Source organism: Octopus bimaculoides, chromosome 24 (assembly GCF_046866305.1).
Source record: "Octopus bimaculoides isolate indiv1 chromosome 24, ASM4686630v1, whole genome shotgun sequence".
NCBI classification, from domain to species: Eukaryota; Metazoa; Mollusca; class Cephalopoda; order Octopoda; family Octopodidae; genus Octopus; species Octopus bimaculoides.
The window spans coordinates 18,088,540-18,111,158 of NC_142951.1; the positions used below are offsets into that span (position 1 = coordinate 18,088,540).

Sequence of the window (22,619 nt, forward strand, 5' to 3'; positions counted from 1 at the left end):
TTGTTTTTACGTATCAATGTTATGAAAAATAAGTAAAGAATACTGAGAAGAAAGTTTAATCTATGACGTTGTATGTATCACTTTCTCTGTTGAACGCGTGTGTATGAACGCTGTTCCAGGTAGAAGGGAAGAAATATAAAAGTTGCTAGAAACAACAACCAAATCTCCCTTAAATCACACAAAGTAAACGGAATTTTAAAAATCTAATTACTGCACTGGAAAGTTCACATCGAGAAAATTCCATTGATGTAAAAATTTTTACGAAAAAGTGGAAAATGTGGATTTCTATAAACTTTTAAAAAGGCTTCACACAGACACACAACTTCAGCTTTATATATTAAGATATATATATATATATATATATATATGAGCAACACACACATACACACACTCACGTATGTACACCAATTGCATACATAATTTTTGTACGCATAAAAAGTGTTGGGAAAGAACGCGAAAGAGATAGAGAGAGCGCGCTCTCCCTCTCTATCTCTTTCCCTCCCTTACACACATGCCAGTTATCTCTCTTTCTTTCTTGCTTTCTTTCTTTCTTTCTTTCTCTCTCTCCCTGTCTCACACACACACATGCTGCTCTCTCACACTAACAAAAGAACTTCACATACACACCACACTTTCTGTCTCGCATACTCACTATAAATAGATAGCGTCTATTACTTTTTGGCAACATGTGTTTTGTGTGTAATGTTGCTGTGTGTGTGAGAGAAGGAGAGAAAGAAAGAAAGAAAGAAAGAGAGATAACTGGCATGTGTGTGTAAGGGAGGGAGAGAGATAGAGAGAGAGAGAGAAGGTATTTTTTTCTTTTTGCTTGTTTGCTGCGTTTTTTCTTTTTGCTTGTTGTTTGCTACTTACCACACAACTATTAAGAAATAGCACCCTCTCGAAATGGTGTCTTTTATGTGCCACCCGCACAAGCCAGTCCAGGGGCACTGGCAACGATCTCGCTCGAAAATCCTACGGGAGCCAGTCAGGCGGTACTGGCAACGGCCACACTCAAAATGGTGCATCTCATGTGCCACCCGCACAAGAACCAGTCCAGGGGCACTGGCAACGATCTTACTTGGCTTGCCGGGTCTTCTCACGCACAGCACATTTCCAAAGGTCTCGGTCAGTAGTCATCGCCTCGGTGAGGCCCAATGTACGAAGGTCTTGCCTCACCACCTCAGCCCAGGTCTTCCTGGGCCTACCTCTTCCACGGGTTCCCTCAACTGTTAGGGTGTGGCACTTTTTCACGCAGCTATCCTCATCCATTCTCACCACATGTCCATACCAGCGCAATCGTCTCTCTTGCACACCACAACTAATGCTTCTAATGTTCAGCTTTTCTCTCAAGATACTTACACTCTGACGGGTATTCACATTGACATTACACATCCAACGGAGCATACTGGCTTCATTCCTTGCGAGCTTACGTATGTCCTCAGCAGTTACAGCCCATGTTTCACTGCCATGTAGCATGGCTGTTCGTACGCATGCGTCATACAGTCTGCCTTTTACTCTGAGTGAGAGTCCCTTTGTCACCAGCAGGGGTAAGAGCTCTCTAAACTTTGCCCAGGCTATTCTTATTCTAGCAGCTACACTTTCAGCGCACCCACCCCACTACTAACTTGGTCGCCCAGATAGCGGAAGCTATCGACTACCTCTAGTTTTTCACCCTGGAATGAGATAGAAGTTGTTTCCTGTTTGTTTACAGTCTTTATTGCACCTGAACATCTGCCACAAACAAAAACTAACTTGCTAGTTAACCTGCCTTTGATGTTGCTGCACCTCTTGTGTGTCCATAGCTTGCACCGGGTACATCTTATAGAGTTACTACCTACTCCTTTTCTACATACTGAGCAGGGCCATCTACCTGAAGGGGTTTGTGTTTTATCTACCTTCCTACTTGTTAGGATTTTGGTTTTAGCTAGGTTGACTCTAAGGCCCTTCAATTCTAGACCTTGCTTCCACACCTGAAACTTCTCCTCTAGTTCTGATAGTGACTCCGCAATTAGGGCAAGGTCATCAGCATAGAGGAGCTCCCAGGGGCCACCCGTCTTGAACTCCTCTGTGATTGCCTGGAGGACTATGATAAATAAGAGGGGGCTGAGGACGGAACCTTGGTGGACCCCTACCTCTACCCGGAATTCATTGCTGTACTCATTTGCAACCCTCACCTTACTGGCAGCATCTCTGTACATGGCTCGCACAGCTCTCACTAACCATTCTTCTATCCCAAGTTTCCTCATTGACCACCAGATAAGGGATCGGGGGACCCTGTCAAAGGCTTTCTCCATGTCAACGAAAGCCAGGTACAGAGGTTTATCCTTAGCTAGGTATTTCTCCTGCAACTGTCTCACTAGAAATAAGGCATCAGTAGTGTTTTTACCTGGCACACACACACACACACACACACACACGCACACACACACACACACACACACACACACACACACACACACACACACACACACACACACATATATACGTATATATATATATACATACATACATACATACATATACAAACGTATATAAAAACATTGATATAATAGAAATGAAACTAATATATATATATATATATAGATACGTAATAAAAGTAACTGAAATTGAAACCATATAATAGTGAAATTATTAATAGAGATATTATGTTTCACTTTTGACATGTGATACTGAAACTGTGTAAGAGACAAGAGATTGCTCCGGGCTCACATCAGGCATGAAGTCGAAGATTTTTTGGTCCATGACACTGCATAGACCCTAAGTAAGGCATGTGTAAAATTTGAATGAAATCAGTTGGGTAGTTCTCGAATTTTAGTGGTGCTGACATACAGACCCCTCCCACACACACATACACGCACTCACATTCTCAGTTTTATATATATATGTAGATATATGTATATATATGTGTGTGTGTATATATATGTATATATGTGTGTGTATCTATATATATATAATATATATATGTATATATATGTGTGTGTATGTAGAAAGACTGTCGTATCATCATCATCATCATCATCGTTTAACGTCTGCTTTCCATGCTATCATGGGTTGGACGATTTGACTGAGGACTGGTTAACCAGATGGCTACACCAGGCTCCAATCTGATTTGGCAGAGTTTCTACAGCTGGATACCCTTCCTAACGCCAACCACTCAGAGAGTGTAGTGGGTGCTTTTACGTGCCACCGGTACGAAGGCCAATCAGGAGGTACTGGCAACGGCCACGCTCGAAATGGTGTATTTTATGTGCCACCTGCACGGGAGACAGTCCAGCAGTACTGGCAACGAACTCGCTTGAATGTCTTTTCACGTGCCACTGGCACAAGTGCCAGGAAGGTAATGGTCACTCTCAAATGGTGCTATTTACGTACCACTGGCATGAAAGCCAGACAGCTGGTGCTCTGGCAACGATCATGCTCGGACGGTGCTCTTAGTGATTGACTTGTACAGGTGCCATCATGATTTCGCTTTCACTTGCCCCAACAGGTCTTCGCAAGCCGAGTTTAGTGTTCAATGAAGACGTTGGCATGGGTGCCAGTCTACAAATTTAGTTCGATTTCGATTTCACTTGCCTCAACAGGTCTTCACAAGCGGAGTTTAGTGTCCAAAGAAGGAATGTTACGCATAAGTGGGCTGGCTACATCCCTGGCTTGGATTTTGGTCTCACTTGGCTTGCCGGGTCTTCTCACACACAGCATATTTCCAAAGGTCTCGGTCAGAAGTCATTGCCTCGGTGAGGCCTAAAGTTCGGAGGTCGTGCTTCACCACCTCATCCCAGGTCTTCCTGGGCCTGCCTCTTCCACAGGTTCCCTCAACTGCTAGGGTGTGGCACTTTTTCACACAGCTATCCTCATCCATTCTTGCCACATGTCCATACTAGTATATATGTGTATATTTGTGTGTGTGTGTGTGTGTGTGTGTGTGTGTGTGTGTGTGTGTGTGTGTGTGTGTGTGTGTGTGCGCCTATGTTTGTACCCCCACCACTGCTTGATGTTGCTGTGTTTACGTTGCCATAACTTAGCGGTTCCGCAAAAGGCACTGATAGAATAAGTACTAGGTTTACAAAGAATAAATCCTGTGGTTTATTTTTTTTGTTGATCAAAGGCGATGCTCCAGCATGCTATTTTAATCCTGAGCAAGGCTGGGTATTTCTGCTAGTATATTTATATATATATATATACATATATATATATATATATATATATATATATATATATATATATATATATATATATATATATATATATATATATATATATATATATATATATATATATATATACTTATATATTCAGATACATATATATCTGCATATGTATACACATACAAACATGCCGGTGATATGAAAAGACATCCAGTACACTCTGTAAAGTGGTTGGCATTAGGAAGAGCATCAAGCCATAGAAACCAAGCCAAAACAGATGACTGGAGTCTGGTGCAGCTCTCCAGCTTGTCAGCTCCTGTCAAACTGGCTAACCCATGCCAGCATGAAAAATGGATACTAAATAATGATGATGATGATAAAATAGGCACACGCTTGGTTGTGTGGTTAAGAATTTGCTTACCAACCACATGGTTTCTGTTTCAGTCCTATTGCATGACACCTGACCATGTGGTTTCTACTATAGCTTTGAGCTGACCACAACCTTGAGTGGATTTGGTCAATAGAAACTGGCGAAAAGGCCATACTGTATGTGTGTCTCTTTTCCTTGATGTAACACAGGGGTCACCAAACTTTTTTCACAGTGGCCGGATAACTGAGAGAATGACGAGCATGGGCTGCATAACCATTTTGCTCAATACAGTACAGTGAAAACACAAAAAATAAAGACAACTAACATATTTATATAGCAAAATTTATCAAAGAAGGAGATGTTAGCAATAAAATAGTTATATCACACCCAGTGTGCACATATCCGAATCTCTCAAACTAAACAGCAAAAAAGGTTAGTGAAATTTGTGAAACTGGTGTTTAGCTTTTAAGATATCATCAGTATTTGCTTTGGAATTGCTGCGTCCAACCAAGAGAATTGCTTTCAAATGTTTGATGTGCTGACTTCACATACTTCATTTTTGTTATAATGTGGATCCTCATCTACATGTATGTGTCATCGGCACTGTAATATTCATGTCACCACTATTATGTTGTGGCAGTATTCTGTGTCTTATCTTTGACTTGTCTATCATGCTATCGCTGATAGTACTGCAAGACAACTTTGTAATGTCTACCTTGACAGTAACTCAAACTCGTATATATCACATAAATGACACTGATTCCAACTGAGAACTCATACAGCGACTCTACTACTACCGACCCTGCTATGACTGACTGTCTGACTTTATAGTGGCCTTTTCATACCACTTTGTCAAGAAGGAAAGAGTGTATCATTTTCACTACAACATCTCCCCTTTTAGTTTTTTTTCTTTTTTCTTTGGGAAGCAAGTAATTTTATTTTACTTTATTCACCCCTCCTCCCTTTTCAGCATTTTTTTTCCAACTTAATATATTTTCTTCTTGGTGTCTATTTGTTAGAACTCTGTGTTCTTCCTTTTTCTTCCTCTTGTATGTGTGGGTTCAACCACCTGTAATGTGTAATATAGCCATTCCATAAATTCTTCCAGTCTGTCTGGTTAATTTTCTATGAATCTCTTCTTCAATTGGTTTCTGTGTCTTTTTTCTATACCTTTCCTGCTTCGAATTCCATACATCGTTTTCCCTATGCACTTTGTAATTTTTCCTTCTTCCCAGTATTGTTTTCCCTTTTTATACAACCTTATTTACACCTTATTACAAATTTTGAAAAATTTTGGATTGTCTCTCCTAGTACTTTTTCTTTCCTCGCTAGGTAACAGTTTATCAAAAACTGATTTCACCTTCCTCATGAACATCAGTTCAGCTGGCGTATTGGGGTTTGGTGTCACCTTGTATACCCTTAGGTATACAGGGTGACTGCATAGCTACTTCATCTGTGACTTTTCATTGTTTGCTTTTCTCAAAGCTCTTTTGAAAGTGTCCACAAAATGCTCTACCTGTCCATTTGATCTGGGATGGTAAGGCACTATTGTTTTATTCACTGGACACAAATTGTGTTCCATTATCAGATACAATCACATCTGGGATGCCAAATCTTGCAAATAATTCATGCAAAAAATTTATTACTGATGCAGAGGCTGGTCTTTTGCACTTAACAATTTCTGGCTATTATGTAAAATTATCAACTTCCATGTAATAACCATTTAACAGACCTGCAAAATCGATGTGCAGTCTCGTCCATGGACTTTTTACTTCTGGCTAAGGCTCCCATTTCTGACTAGGCAATTTCGCTGCCAGAGCACATCCTCTGCAACCTTTTACTACGTTTTCAATTTCCTTGTCCATCTTCGGCCAATTCACATAACTGTGCATAAGCACTTTCATCCTTGCAGTCCTTGGATGTCCAATATGGAATTCTTTGAACATTCTTTTTTGTAGAATTTCACTACCCTTTGGCCATACATCAGTATGCTGTCATATGTTGAATATATGTTTGCATCTTGTTGCTTTTCTTTACCAAACCTTCTGTTATTTCTTTCGCTGACCATGGAGGTTTTTTTTTTTTGTTTCATTTATGAACTTGTCTTTTGACGTGTGTCGCTTTATTTCCTCCAGAGTTATTGGTAACTCTCGTACAATGTTCCACTATATATGTTTAATTTCCCCTTCTGCTCTTCAGGCTGCTATTACTGTGTCCTCGAATGGTTCACCATTTCTGGGTATTAACCTGGATAGGCTGTCAGCATGTCCTAGCTTTTTCGAAGTTGTAGTTTAGTAGTATGGTGACCCATCACTGCAACCTGTTTGCTGTATGTACTGGGATTCCTTTCTTGGATCCATAATTCGTTAGCAACAGGCAGTGGTCTGCTTGTAGTCTAAACCGTCTCCCATGGATAAACTTGTGGAACTTTTTTTATACCAAATATAATCGCCAATGCCTCTTTTTCAGTTTGGCTTTAATTTTTTTCCGCTGGCAATAGCATCCTTGACGTGTAAGCTATGGCATTTTGGCTACCATCTTCACATTAGTATAGGAGTACGGCACCTACCCCATACTCACTAGCATCTGTTACCAGTATCGTTTCCAACTTCAGATTGAAGTGTGAAAGCAACAAGTCTGAAGTTAACATGCTTTTTAGTTCCTCAAATGCCTTCTGGCATTTTTCTGACCAAAGACATTTTGCATCCTTTTTCAACAGCTCATTTAGCGGAGCCCTTGTATTGTGTATTTTTATAGTAGTTTACCAAGCATAAAAAGGCTTGTAACAATTTGACGTTTGTTGGGAGAGGCATATTCTGTATTGCTGTCACCCTTGATGGGTCTGGCCTTTGTCTCCTTTCATCAATTACTTAACCCAAATATTTGATTTTTTTCATCAAAAATTCACACTTTTTCTCTGTTATTCTAAACTCATATTCATTCATTTTTTGGAATACTTTTTTAATATGTTCGACATGTTGCTCCACTATTTGCTCTTTATTAAAATATCATCGAGATAAGCAATAGTGAAGTCGCAATCATTTAACATTGCATCTATCACTTGTTGGAATATGGCAGGTGCCACTTTTACTCCAAAAGAAAGCCACTTGAATTATACAATCCACGGTATGTGTTGATTGTTAAAAGGTGTGCACAATCTTCCTCTACCTGTATCTGTAGATAGGCCTTTGAGAGGTCTAACTTTAAGAGGTCTAACTTCGAGATAGGCCTTCAAGAAGTCTAACATTTAGTGTTGAGAACACTTCTTCTGGGCTCCTAGGATGGTTGTGTTCGAGTAAACAGTCATTTAATCCAGTTGAAAAGTCCGCACATACTCTTAGTTTATTGTTTATATTTTCTTTACATAAACCGTCGGAGCTGCCCAGTCTGAATGGTTGACTTTTTCAATTATAGCTAGACTTTCTACTCTTTCTAGCTCTTTATTGACCTGATCCAATGCTGCAAATGGCATGTTCTGTTTGGGCCTAAAAACAGGTGTTGCCTTTTCTTTTACCATGATCCTCGCTTTTGTTTTAGTGCAACAGCCTAAACATTCCATAAAAACATTTGGAAACAGTTTTTTAATTTTTTGTCTCAGTTGTTTGACTTCATTTGAACTTTTAACCATGCTGACTACATTTTCAAAGAGAACACTAATGGGGGTATCCCACATTTTAAATAACTCCATGCATTCTGTGCCAAATAGGTTTTGTGATTTTTTTCAACGCAAGAATGATTGTCTTTTCATTTCACCTCAAAAAGTTACTTGCAAATACATTTGCCAATGAAATGTAATTTCTCTCCTGTAACACCATATGCTGCTTTATTTGGTTTAAATAATTTTGGCTTACTAATTTGTCACCATGTTTCTCCATTTATGGTGGTGATGCCACTACCTGTATCTAATTGCATTTTGACACCTGTGGTTTCGATTCTCACTTTGATGAATTTTCTGTTTCTTGTACAGACTTTTTTCTCTGATGACAAACTATTTATCTTTTCTTGTTTGGTCCAGCTTTACACCATCTTAGTTCTGCAGTATGATTTAATGTGTCCTGTGTTCCCACAACAAAAACACTTCGCTTTTTTGAATGAACACTCTTTTCTCAAGTGCCTATCACCACATGGCATGATATACATCTCCTGATGTATATTCTTCTGTGTTGAGCCTTACTTTTAATATCATATCAGACTCTTCTGACAGTTTCTGGAGAGTTATATCCTGGTTCATTTCCAGTTTTGTGAGAATTTTCATTCTGACTTCTGTGTCCTTTTTAGCAGTAAGTCCCTGAACAAAAATCAGGCACTTGAACGAGTCTGGAGTTAGTTTATCCAGTTTAAATCTCTCGCACTCTCTACCTGCATATGTGGTAAAGTCTTCATCATTGCTTTTCTTTATGTTCAAATACTTCCAACATGTGTTGAACAACAATGTTTTTCACTAAACTCCCTACATAAAATATCAATTGTGTCCGTAAAATTTATGTCAGAAACTTTTTAGGCAATATTAAAGAAAGTTACAGTATTTCTCATGCTCTGTTGTCGCCAGTTTCCTCAGAATTAGATACATTTTCATTTCATCTGTCCAGCCTTGGCATTCTTTTTTGAAAATTGTTTCAAATCTTCAATAATATACCTCAAAAGTGATTCTTTCCTCCGGATAATATTTAAATCCACTGACTGAATTTGCTACATTGTCTGACAAAAATGTATTTTTAGGTTTTGTTAGCAACTTCATTAGTTGGATCATTTGTTGCTGTAACATTTGTTGTTGTTCTTGTTGTTGCTTTTTTTGCAACTCAACTAAACTCTCTAACAAGTTTTCCATCATTTTATGGATTTTTCATAAAATAGACTCAAGAAGAATGGTTGCAACTCCTCTGTTGAGTTTTTAATTTCTCCATATAAAACATTTTTCAACGTCATCTGTGTGAATTATTTTCTTGTGAAAAAGAAAAATTTTTTTCAACATTGTTCATGTGAATTGTTTATATCCTTGTCCCCACTGTTATAATGTGGCTCCTTGTCCATGTGTATATGTCGTTAGCACTGTAATATTCTTGTCACCACTATTATGTTGTGGTGGTATTCTGCATCTTATTATTTTTGACTCATCTATCGTGCTATCGCTGATAGCTCCACAAGACAATGACTTTGTAACATCTACTTTAATGGTAACTTGAACTCATATATATTATGAGAACTTGTACAACAACTCTACTAATCCTGACCTCCTATAACAACTGACTGTCTGATTTTATAGTGGCTTCTCATACCACTTTGTCACATAGGAAAGGACTTATCATTTTCACTAAAAGAATTTTTGAAAATGTTTGCTCATAGACATAAGTTGTTCTAAATACGGATGCCATACTGGAGGCATATTTCTTCAACTTTGGAAACTCATTATCAGGTAAGCAGTGATAAAATTCAACAAGTTTTCCTTTTCTGTGCTTCTCTTCCAACAAGTCAAATCAATTAGCTCCATCTGTAGTTCGACTGGCACATCATCAAGGTTACAACCAAACAGATTCTGGAACAGAAGAATTTCACTTTCAATTCTGTTGAGATCTGAAAACCTCTCAAAAAAATGCTTGTTCAGAAACTGGAAGTTGATATTTTCTGCAATTCTAGCGCAAAACTCTTTGAAACACAGAAAATGAGAGAAGTTTCCTCTTTCCATTTGTGCTTCAAACAATGATAACTTTCTCTGAAATCCTTTTATAATTCTGTAGAGATCACAGATAAGGTTATCTTTTCCTTGAAGTTTCAAGTTCAATTCATTCATGTGGAATGTGATTTTAACCAAAAATGACAACTTTAACAGGCAGATAAGATCTGACAGAAGTGGATCAGCTCTTTCCTTTTCAATGAGAAAAATATCTATTTCTCTTAGGAGTTTATAACAATGACACAGGACTTTACTGCAGCTGAGCCACCTCAATGGATTCCAATGTTTTTAATCTGGGGTTGGCTGGATCTACCTCACTCTTACAGCAACCGCTCTCACACCACCTCGCCACCCTGCCTGGTTTTGGGCATCCTCATCAAGTCCTCAGCCTTCCTTTTATCCAATATTTTCACACCACACATTTTGGTCCTTCTCAAAATTACTATTTCACTTTCCCTCAGACACCATGTCTCACTCTCATACAGCATTGCAGATCTCATGCAACTCCAATAAACCCTTCCTTCCATCTTCAAGGAGAACCTTTCCCAGCCAAGTCTCGCTCTTGCTGTCACAGCTGCTTCACATCCACCACTTACATCCACCCTGTCTCCCAAATAACAAAACCCTCTCACTGTTTCCACCTCATCACATAGTATTTCCACTAGTTCCACCAGCCCTCCAGTTCCTTTCTCACTTCTTCCACAAATAAAATCTCTTGCCAGTCTTGAGGTCACCTTCTCCATTTTCATACATCTACTATGAATCCATTTCTCACATCTCGTACACAACACCACATTTGCCATTACCCTTCTCCCACACACACCACACGGATCTACCTTACTCACTAACACCTCTCCTTCCACCCCACTCACCATCACTTTTGTTTTCCAGAGGTTTACCTTCAAACCCTTCTTTTCAAATTCCTCATTCCATTTCCAAAACTTCTCCCTCAATCCCTCCATCGTCTCACTCATCAGAACAAGGTTATCTGCATGCAGTATCTCCATTATCAATCCCTCTCTTGCACTCTCTGTCACCACATCAACCACTATTGCAAACAACAGCGGTGGCAACACGGATCCCTGATGCATGCCAACTTTCACTGCAAACTCCTCTGACAGCTCTGATCCAACTCTAACTCTTGTCTTTTCCCCTTCATACAAACTCATCACTGCCCTCATTATTACCTCTAGTACACCTCTCTTCCTCAATGCTCACTCAATTATTTTCATTGGAACTCTATCAAATGCTTTCTCCAGATCAACGAAGCTCATGTACAATTCGTTCTCCTTATCTCGGTATTTCTCTTGCAATCTCCTCACAATGAATATTGCATCTGTTGTTCCCCCTTTCCTGGCTGTGGTGTGATGGAGGAAAAAGACAACAAGAAGCAAAAGGGAGAAAGAAATACAGCGACCTTACCTTGTCGACCGTGGCGGGATAAACAATCGCTCCAGATCAAACCACGTCTTCTACGTACACCGTCTCTGATCGAACTGCCCACATGTACTCGCTGTCCATGCATTCGCATGTGGCCAACTTCCGCCGGCCCTTCCGGTCTGTCTTCATTTCTGTTTGCTTCATCTGAGATCTCTCTCCACCAACACCACATAGCTCATCACAGCCCATAACACCACATGTAACACCACACTGGCATAAAACCAAATTGCATCTCGTCCACATTCACCGTTTTTCGAATTCTCCTCTCCAACACCCTTTCCACAATCTTCATTGCATGCTCCAATAACTTCACTCCCCTATATGTCCCACAACTCATCACATCCCCTTTCCCCTTGAAAATCAGTACCACTACACTTAGTGCCCAATCATCTGACATTCCTCTTCCATCCAGCACACCCTGGCAGAGCTCCATCTGCACAATAATCCCTATCTGTCCACTTGGAGTTATCATTTCCACACTTACTTCTGATGGACCAGCTACCTTTCCTGTTTTTATTTCCTTCATTGCTTCCACTATTTCCTCCCAACTAACCCCTCTCCACAACTAACCCTTCACCACAACAGCTTCCACCGTCTGATCCCATTCATTCTCCTCATTCATAATGCCCTCCATATGCTCTTCCCCTGTCCTTCTCACTAAAATTCAACCTTTCTTCACTCTCCTTCATACATCTTCCTCTTTCAACATTTCTTCCATCTTTTTTCATTGATTTAATAAACCTAAACACTCTATCTGGGTTCTCATCCAGCCCACTCAACTTCTCCTCAGCCTCCTTCCTCAGAGATCTCACAACCATCCTCTTTGCACGATTCTGCATGTTTTTATACCTGGCTTTCATTTGCTCAGTCCTATTATTACATAAAGCTTTGTGTGCCTCCTTCTTCCTTGCTAATGCATCCCTCACCTCCTCGTTCCACCACCATGTATCTCCGTGATCTTTCCTACCTTTAATCCTTCCACACACTTCGTCACATGCCTTTAGTATCCCTCCTTTAAAAGACTTCCACAAGTCTGGTGCATCAATGCTTACCAACTCTCCAACTCTCTCCTCAAACCCTGCTCTTGTTTCTTCTTCTTTCAGTTTCCACACCTTTCTCCTCTCAACCGTTCCCTTTCTCACACACTTTTTAACTTTCCTCTTCTCCAAGTCACCAACCTGTGCTGCAACTCCCCTGGTATTGTCTTCACATCTCTCAGATACTTTCTGTTTTTTCTGCCAACCAACATGAAATCAATCTGTCTCATTCCCTCCTGCACTGAAAGTCACCTTCCTTTTCTCTGTTTTCCTAAACTATGTGTTCACCATACGCAACTGTTTCTCATCTTAAAACTCCAACAGCATCCTTCATTCTACATTTCTTCCCCCGATTCCATTTCCCCCTTGCACACCCTCAAAGCCCTGGATCCATTTCCCAACATGTCCATTAAAATCACCCATACCCCAAACCAATTCATCTATCTTATGTAAGTCCAACTCACTTGCCATTTCATCAAAGAACCACTCTTCCTCAGCGATCCCTCTTCCACTTTGTGGCCCATACCCCAAAATCACCCTCTTGCTTATCTCCAACCTCAGTTTCTTGACATCAAGTGGTCCTGAGACCAAAGCCTCTACCATGATTTTTAAGAAATGTGATGGAAAACTCGCTCAGGAAGGCAGAGATGCTACTCTCTGAGACTCCTTCGGAGTCCCCCTACCTAATGCTGTGTGATAAGGCAAGTCACAGAATTCAGAATCAATTTCTTCAAGAAAAACCTGGAACTGGTGTTGATTAAGTACTTAAACCCGAATGAAGTTCACCACAGAAATGGCTGGTTTCAGTATGCGAGAAATATTTAAGTCTTTCTCCACAGAGTACTTGCTGTTGTATAATGCAGTGTATAAGCAGAACACCTGGAAGTTAAAGATGTTCCTACTTAGTCCTGATCTGCCCCACCAGGCCCTTCACTCCAGGCATGTTTTTTCCTCCATTAACTGTAACACATCGAAGCTGATTCCACTGAAGGTTAAAGCCTTGCAAAGTTTTCTACACTTCCATCAAAATGTCTTCTTCAGTTGTTGTTCTGTGCATGCTGCAAATGGATGCCAACTTTTCTGTGATTTGAAAGTCCAAATTAATATTACAAATGAACACGAGAAGTTGTGACATACTTGAGAGATCAGTAAACTCATCCAGCACCAGAGAATACTGTAAGAAGTTCCTAGCTTTCTTATGTATCTGTAGCACTATGTTCTCTCCAAGTTCTTCTGTCTCTGCAAAACTGAACTTGCTGAAGGGCTGATACTTCCAAACATATCAAATTTCTCAGGACACTAGTCATTTGCAGCTTGTATCATACACTCTTTGATGAAGTTGCCGTCAGTAAACAGTTTTCCTTGCTGCAGGAATGAACTCTAATTGCAGGGTACTTACACAAAATGAGTGTAATGAGTGTCGCTGACATACTATCTGTCTTTCATTTCTAATATTTCATTTCTAATATTTCTCTGATACAACCGTGTACTGCATTTCTGATATGTTGATATTCTTGTGTTACACTGTTTCTGACAAAGAAGTCTCTACACAGTCGTTTCACATGCTAGAAAGAGCAGCAAAACCCTATCTCATATCATACCCTTGTTGTAAAGGAGGGATAACATCCCATTAGAGTTCCTAAATCATGGAGGGCCAAAGTTTATCAAGGCACTAACAGTTTGCCTGTTAGAAGATACAAAAGATGAACAGTGGCCAGAAGAGTGGACCCCACCACTGATACTTATTCCCAAGAAGGGAAGTTTAAGATTCTGTCAGAATTATAGAAAAATCAGCCTAATTATCCACCCCAGCAAAGTATTGTTAAAAGTTCTGGTAAACAGACTTAAGGGGAAAGTAGAAGAAATCCGTGTAGAGCAGGCAGGATTTAAGCCTAAAAGGAGTTCTGTGAAAAAGATACTTAACATCAGACATGCTCACTGAGAAATATGTGCAGCACCAGTCTGACCTCTATCACAACTTGAATGACTTCAAAAAGGTATTTCACTGTGTTTGGCATGGCGGGTTGTGGCAGGTGATGAAGAATTACAACTTTAACAACTCCAGTGAAGTAATCCAAGCATTATATGAAAACTCCAATAGTGCTGAACAACAATATTTAAGAATTCTTCAAGACAAAATGAAAGGCAGACTGTATGATGTTTGTGTGCGAACATCAATGCTATATGACAGTGCAACATGGGCTGTAACTGCTGAGGACATGTGTAGGCTTGTAAGAAATGAAGCTAGTATGTTCTGCTGGATGTGTAATGTCAGTGTGTATGTGTGACAGAGTAAGTGACCTGAGAGAAAAGTTGGACATAAGAAGCATCAGATGTGTGCAAGAGAGACAACTGTGTTGGTATGGTTATGTGATGTGTATGGATGAGGAAAGCTGTGAAGAAGTGTTACACTCTAACAGTGGAGGGAACCTGTCGAAGAGGAAGACTCAGGAAGTCATGGTTTGAAATGGTGAAGCATGATCTTCGAACGTTGGGCTTCTCAGAAGCAATGCCAAGCAGCTGAGACCTTTGGAGATATGCTGTGCTTGAGAAGACCTGTCAAGCCAAGTGAGATCGTAGTCATGGCTGATGTCAGTGTCATTTAACTGGCCTGTTAAAAGCACCCTTCAATTGTTGGGTGATATGCTATGCTTGTGAAGACCTGTTGAACCAAGTGAAATCATAGTTGTGGCTGATGCCAGTGCCGTCTGACTGGCACTTGTGCTGGTGGTACGTAAAAAGCACTGTTCGTGCATTGGGCCACATAGAGGCAGTGAAGTTAAGCCGAGTGAGATCATAGTTGTGGACAATGCCAGTGTTGTGTAACTGGCCTGTTAAAAGCACCCTTGAATTGTTGGGCAATATGCTGTACTTGTGAAGACCTGGGGAACCAAGTGAAATTGTAGTCATGGCCAATGCCAGTGCTGTCTGACTGGCACCTGTGCCGGTGGTACATAAAAAGCACCATTCAAGTGTTGGGCCTCATAGAGGTAGTGACAGGTGACTGATACCCTTGGTGATATACCATACTTGTGTTGACCTGTCAAACCAAGTGGTATCAGGTCAATGGCATCCATGCTGGTGGTGTGTAAAAAGCACCCACTGCACTCTCAGAGTGGTTGGCATTAGGAAGGGCATCCAATCGTAGAAATCTTGCCAAATCAGATTGGAACCTGGTGCAGTCCCCTGGTTTACCAGTTTTCAGTCAAGCTGCTCAATCCATGCCAGCATGGAAAGCGGATGTTAAATGATGATGATGATGATAAAAGTGCAACAAGAATGTCTCCTCTTTCCAGTGTGTTTCTACATCTTCCTAGAGAACATCATGCAGGAGAGACACCAAAACGTTCACCCTTCTATATCCATTAGAGGACAGCTCATTTCCAACCTGCAATTTGCTGGTGATATTGACTTATTAGGAAGCAGTGAAGCAGAACTCGAGGAGATCACCACCAGACTGGAAAAAATATCAAAAGCATGCGGGATGGAGATTAGCATGGAAAAGAACAAGCCTCTGGTTACCAGAACACAGCAACCAATATCATGCTGAATGAAGTAAGACTTGATGAAGAGGACGCCTCCAAATACTTAGGATCCACTCTGACAAAGGATGGTAGATTTCAAAAGGAGATAACAACTAAACTCAGTTTGGACTCTGCTGCCATCATCATCATCATCATCATCGTTTAACGTCCGCTTTCCATGCTAGCATGGGTTGGACGATTTGACTGAGGACTGGTGAAACCGGATGGCAACACCAGGCTCCAGTCTGATTTGGCAGAGTTTCTACAGCTGGATGCCCTTCCTAACACCAACCACTCAGAGAGTGTAGTGGGTGCTTTTACGTGTCACCCGCACGAAAACGGCCACGCTCGAAATGGTGTCTTTTATGTGCCACCCGCACAAGCCAGTCCAGGGGCACTGGCAACGATCTCGCTCGAAAATCCTACAGGAGCCAGTCAGGCGGTACTGGCAACGGCCACGCTCAAAATGGTGCATCTCATGTGCCACCCGCACAAGAACCAGTCCAGGGGCACTGGCAACGATCTTACCTGGCTTGCCGGGTCTTCTCACGCACAGCACATTTCCAAAGGTCTCGGTCCGTAGTCATCGCCTCGGTGAGGCCCAATGTACGAAGGTCTTGCCTCACCACCTCAGCCCAGGTCTTCCTGGGCCTACCTCTTCCACGGGTTCCCTCAACTGTTAGGGTGTGGCACTTTTTCACGCAGCTATCCTCCTCCATTCTCACCACATGTCCATACCAGCGCAATCGTCTCTCTTGCACGCCACAACTGATGCTTCTAATGTTCAGCTTTTCTCTCAAGATACTTACACTCTGACGGGTATTCACATTGACATTACACATCCAACGGAGCATACTGGCTTCATTCCTTGCGAGCTTACGTATGTCCTCAGCAGTTACAGCCCATGTTTCACTGCCATGTAGCATGGTTGTTCGTACGCATGCGTCATACAGTCTGCCTTTTACTCTGAGTGAGAGTCCCTTTGTCGCCAGCAGGGGCAAGAGCTCTCTAAACTTTGCCCAGGCTATTCTTATTCTAGCAGCTACACTTTCAGCGCACCCACCCCCACTACTAACTTGGTCGCCCAGATAGCGGAAGCTATCGACTACCTCTAGTTTTTCACCCTGGAATGAGATAGAAGTTGTTTCCTGTTTGTTTGCAGTCTTTATTGCACCTGAACATCTGCCACAAACAAAAACTAACTTGCTAGTTAACCTGCCTTTGATGTTGCTGCACCTCTTATGTGTCCATAGCTTGCACCGGGTACATCTTATAGAGTTACTACCTACTCCTTTTCTACATACTGAGCAGGGCCATCTACTTGAAGGGGTTTGTGTTTTATCTACCTTCCTACTTATTAGGATTTTGGTTTTAGCTAGGTTGACTCTAAGGCCCTTCAATTCTAGACCTTGCTTCCACACCTGAAACTTCTCCTCTAGTTCTGATAGTGACTCCGCAATTAGGGCAAGGTCATTAGCATAGAGGAGCTCCCAGGGGCAACATGTCTTGAACTCCTCTGTGATTGCCTGGAGGACTATGGTAAATAATAGGGGGCTGAGGACGGTACCTTGGTGGACCCCTACCTCTACCCGGAATTCATTGCTGTACTCATTTCCAACCCTCACCTTACTGGCAGCATCTCTGTACATGGCTCGCACAGCTCTCACTAACCATTCTTCTATCCCAAGTTTCCTCATTGACCACCAGATAAGGGATCGGGGGACCCTGTCAAAGGCTTTCTCCATGTCAACGAAAGCCAGGTACAGAGGTTTATCCTTAGCTAGGTATTTCTCCTGCAACTGTCTCACTAGAAATAAGGCATCAGTAGTGCTTTTACCTGGCACGAACCCAAACTGCATCTCATCTAAATTGATTCGCTCCCTAATTAGTTGGGCTATGACCCTCTCTGTAACTTTCATAACCTGATCTAACAGCTTGATGCCTCTGTAATTATTTGTATCTAAAGCGTCCCCTTTACCTTTGTAGCAGTTGACTATGATGCTGCTACACCAGTCATTGGGTATGACTCCTTCGTGTATCACCTGGTTCGTAATACGGGTGACTAGGCTATAGCCAACACTGCCAGATATTTTGAGCATCTCTGCAGTGATTCCTGATGGGCCGGGGGCTTTGCCGGTCTTCATACTCTTAATTGCTTTATCTACCCTGGTACTATCAACTCGGATAGCTGGTCCCTCTATTGGGTCGACATACGGCAGGCTCTCTTTCTCCCATTTATTCTCTTTATTAAGCAATCTATTGTAGTGGCATCTCCAGACCTCTTTCTTTGCATCCTCATTTAATGCAAGCGTACCATCAGCCATGCGAACACATTTCTCTCCTACAACATCACTATTCTCTCTCCTACACTGTCTTGCAACACGAAATACCTCGAGTCTTTGGTCCTCACGGCGCAGAACATTGGCAAATCTTTCCTTATCTGCTTCCCCTCTGGCTAAATAAACCTGTCGCCTAGCCTCCCTTCTGGCACATTGGTACAATTCCCTGCTACCACCGTTCTTCCAGTCCTTCCAAGCCTGTTTCTTTTGTCTAATAGCCCTGTCTACCTCCTTGTTCCACCACCACGTTACTCTGGGTCGGGAGGGGACCTTACACCACCCACAAATCTGGTCGGTGGCTTTCAACAGGTTGTCCCGCAGAAATCTCCAATTGTCTTCCACGTTGTATGATGCTATATCCCCTTCTATTTCGTTAAATGCTTCAAGTAACTTGTCTCTAAGTCTCTGTCCGTTTGCAGGGTCTTTAAGCTTCCACACCCTTCTTCTCCAAGCCTGTCTAATTCTGGGCACCCATTTTGCCTTGATCCCAAAGTCGCTAACTACTAATCTATGTTGTGGGGTACATTCTTCGCCAGGGTAGGTTTTGGCATTTATAAGCCGCCCTCTTTCCCTATTTCTGGTGAGGATGTAGTCGATTTGGCTAGAGTGTCTGCCGGAGCGGTAGGTGACTGGCAGGTTTCCTGAAGTTGGTATTGCAGACCATAAGATTGGTTGCATCACAGAACTCCAGCAGTCTGGTTCCCTCCTCGTTGCGGGAACCGAAGCCATAGCCTCCATGTATGCCATGGAAGCCCCCAGCACGACGTCCGACATGACCGTTGAAGTCTCCAGCCACAAAGAGAAGGTCCCTGTCACTCGTCGACGAGGTAGTTTGCAAGAGGGTGTCATAGAATTGGTCTTTCAGACCATCTGGTAGCCCCGGTTGAGGTGCATAGGCTGAGATGACAGTAGCTAATCTATGATGAAGCACTAGTCTGATCTTAAGTACTCTGTCACTTACTCTAATGACCTCGATTACCTTATCCACCCATTTCTCCGCTAGAAGTATTCCTACGCCCCCGACCCCGTCAGTGTTCCCTGCCCAGAAAATCTTGTACCTGTGTTCTTTGCCTGTGAGGAACCTCGCAGAACCTCCTCTCCATCTTACTTCCTGGATGCAGCACATATCTACGCGTCTCCGTTCAAGCATCTCAACAATTTCACCAGATCTACCTTTCAGCGTGCCGACGTTGAGAGTGCCAATCCTAACAGTATGGGTGTTGGGGGTGTGGGCCTGTAGCCTGGGAAGGGGTAAAGCAGTGTCGTGTACCTATAACAAAGCTAAACAATAAATATATGGAAAAGCAGCTCCATTAGTTTTCCAAGGAGACTCAAAGTGTACAAGTCCTAAGTGATTTTGATCCTTCTGTATGGGTATGAGAGCTGGACTCTCACAGCTAACATGGAACAAAGCATCCCAGCATTTGATCACAAGTGCCTCAGAAGTGTTTCTTATACACAGAACACAAAACAAAGTTTTGTCAGGCAGCAAGTTAATGAATACACTGGCAGACAGGAACCCTTCATTGCATAGCTAAAATGATGAAAACTTGCCTGATACAGTCACATATCCAACTACACATCCCTGTCCAAAACCATCTTTCAGAACATAGTTGAGGGAGGGCAAAAGAGAAGCAGACAGAAAAAATCTTGATCTGACATCAAAGAGTGGACAGATCACAACAGTGTGACTCTGCTACACATAGAACAGAGACCAGTGATGACTGCTGACTGCAAAAGCATCTAAAGTGGCACCCTAGTGGCTGGCTGCATCAGTTAAAGGAACTTGATGATGATAATCGTCACAGAGATATAATGCTTAAGGGAAGGGTGGGATAAATTGTCATGACTGGAACACATTTGAGTCAGTGAGGGCTGACCTGGGGCTAAACAACAACAACAACAATTTGTGGTACTTAATTCCAATTCTTTTTTGCATTCTTGGTGACACATGAATGGCACCTATGCCAGTGATATATAAAAGGCACCTGTGCTGGTGACATGAAAAAGACACTTGTGCAGTGACACATTAAAGGCACCTATGCTGGTGACACTTAAAAGGCACCCACTACACTCTTGGAGTGGTTGATGTTAGGAAGGGCATCCAACTGTAGAAACCAAGCCAAAATCAGACTGGAACTGGGTGTAGCTCTCTGGCTTACCAGTTCCAATCAAACCATCTAACTCATGCTAGCATGGAAAACAGATGCTAAATGATGATGAATTCATATCCTGAGAGGTTGAGTCTACCAATTTAACCAGATATGCTTATTTCTCTGTAATTTCTAGCATTAACACTGTGAAAGCTAACAATTAACTTAATTTTTCTTTTTCTTTCCTTTTCTTTTTTGATTACATATTTTAAACTCATCATTTTCTTTCCTTCTTCTCTTGTTTTTCTGTCTGTAGGACCTTCCATATTTGGATTTGAATGCATCACCTCCTAAAAGTAGATCACAGTCTGACGCAGCTTCAGCAGAAGATGAAGACAAAGTCTCACTTTGCAGTATGGAAAGCTTTGCCTCCAGGAACAGCCTCTCTGCTGTGAGTAACCATCATGACCACCATCATCACCACACCACCACTTTTTTCATTGTGTTCCAAAACATAAGCCATCAAGTTTGATATTCTTCATATAATATTCTTTCTTCTTTGTTTAAGATACTTACACTTATTGTGAAATTTGGGAAAGAATATTTTTATTATCTGTTTCTTCTAGACTTGGTACCAACATTGATATTTTGTATTTCTGTTCAGTACTGTGTAGGCTTCTTTTGTTAATATTAAGGGCAACTCCTGATACTTCAAGCAGACCACACAACTGAAATGGGGCAAGTGTCTTCTATAATCCTTGGCCTTCCAAAGTTTTGTGAGTTGATTTGATAGATGTAAAGTGAAAGAAACTCATTGTGTATATATATAGGACTGGCAAGTTAGGAGGCTGCACCAGGCTTCTGGCTTGCCAGTCCTCAGTCAAACTGTCCAACCCATGCCAGCATGGAAAGCGGACATGATGATGATGATGATAAATATATTTTATTATTTTGCTTAGGCATAGGTGATACAGATAACCTGGTTTTAGAACTCAATATACATATGCTTCAGAGTGCAACATCAGTCAAGTACAGAACAGTAATAATTGATTAAATGAATAAATGACAAAGCAAAAAAAAAATTGTCTTGAACCTCCCTAGTTTACAGCTGTTTCTGCTATAAAATACGATGCACTTATAGTTGAGTGCTGGTGTAGCACCCTACAGCTTCATTGGAACTTTAAAAATCAAGAGTAATTTAATTTGGGAACCATTTACATTTATATATATTTGCACCAAAAACCAACATGAGAGTTTCTGTCATGATATCTGCCACAGTATAGTTTGTTCTAACAGAACATCCATGTTTTAGTGGGCATACATTTTACTTGGTATTAATGCATACATTTTACTTGGGCATACATTTTACTTGGGCATACATTTTACTTGGGCATACATTTTACTTGGGCATACATTTTACTTGGTATTAATGCTGCCTCTGTCGCTCTGTCTGTCTGTCATTGTTCAGTTTTATTTCTAGAGTTCTTGCCAATAGAGAAAGAGCTGGTTTCTAACCTAGATCCAAGGCTCCTTCATTGAAATTTCAACATCAACAACAGGGTATTTTTGTATGTATGTATGTATGTATGTATGTATGTATGTATGTATGTATGTATGTACGCATGCATGCATATGTGCAGATTTGTATGTTTTACTTTATGTATGTATTCTCATGCATATAGTTGCATATCTAGACATGCTCATATATATTTAAATGATAAGCTTCTGGAAAGTTTTACAGATTCTTTACAGTTTCAGTGATGGATTAGATCTGTTGTCTTTGAATTAGCTTTCTCCTTTCTGGTTTTGAGAAGCCTAATTTCTCAAGATTGGTATTTAGACAGTGTGTTACATATCCCAGGGCCCCAATAATTATAGGTATAAACTTGAACTTGTAATATGAATAGAGTAACTGCAGATTTCTCAATTGTCCAGTGTAGGTATTCTCTTTTTCAATTATCTTCAGCTTTATGTTAACATCCACCGGGAAGCTAATTTCC

The 22,619-nt window shown here is 41.2% G+C and overlaps 1 protein-coding gene across 1 annotated transcript in view; it reads left to right on the forward strand.

Moving 5' to 3' along the window:
* Nucleotides 1-22,619, forward strand: part of LOC106872571 (pleckstrin homology domain-containing family M member 2) — a 199,585-nt gene that overhangs the window by 110,525 nt on the left and 66,441 nt on the right. The window contains exon 6 of the mRNA XM_014919604.3: nucleotides 20,936-21,070. Within this exon, the coding sequence (XP_014775090.1) occupies nucleotides 20,936-21,070 (135 nt within the window). The remainder of the gene's footprint in view (nucleotides 1-20,935; nucleotides 21,071-22,619) is intronic.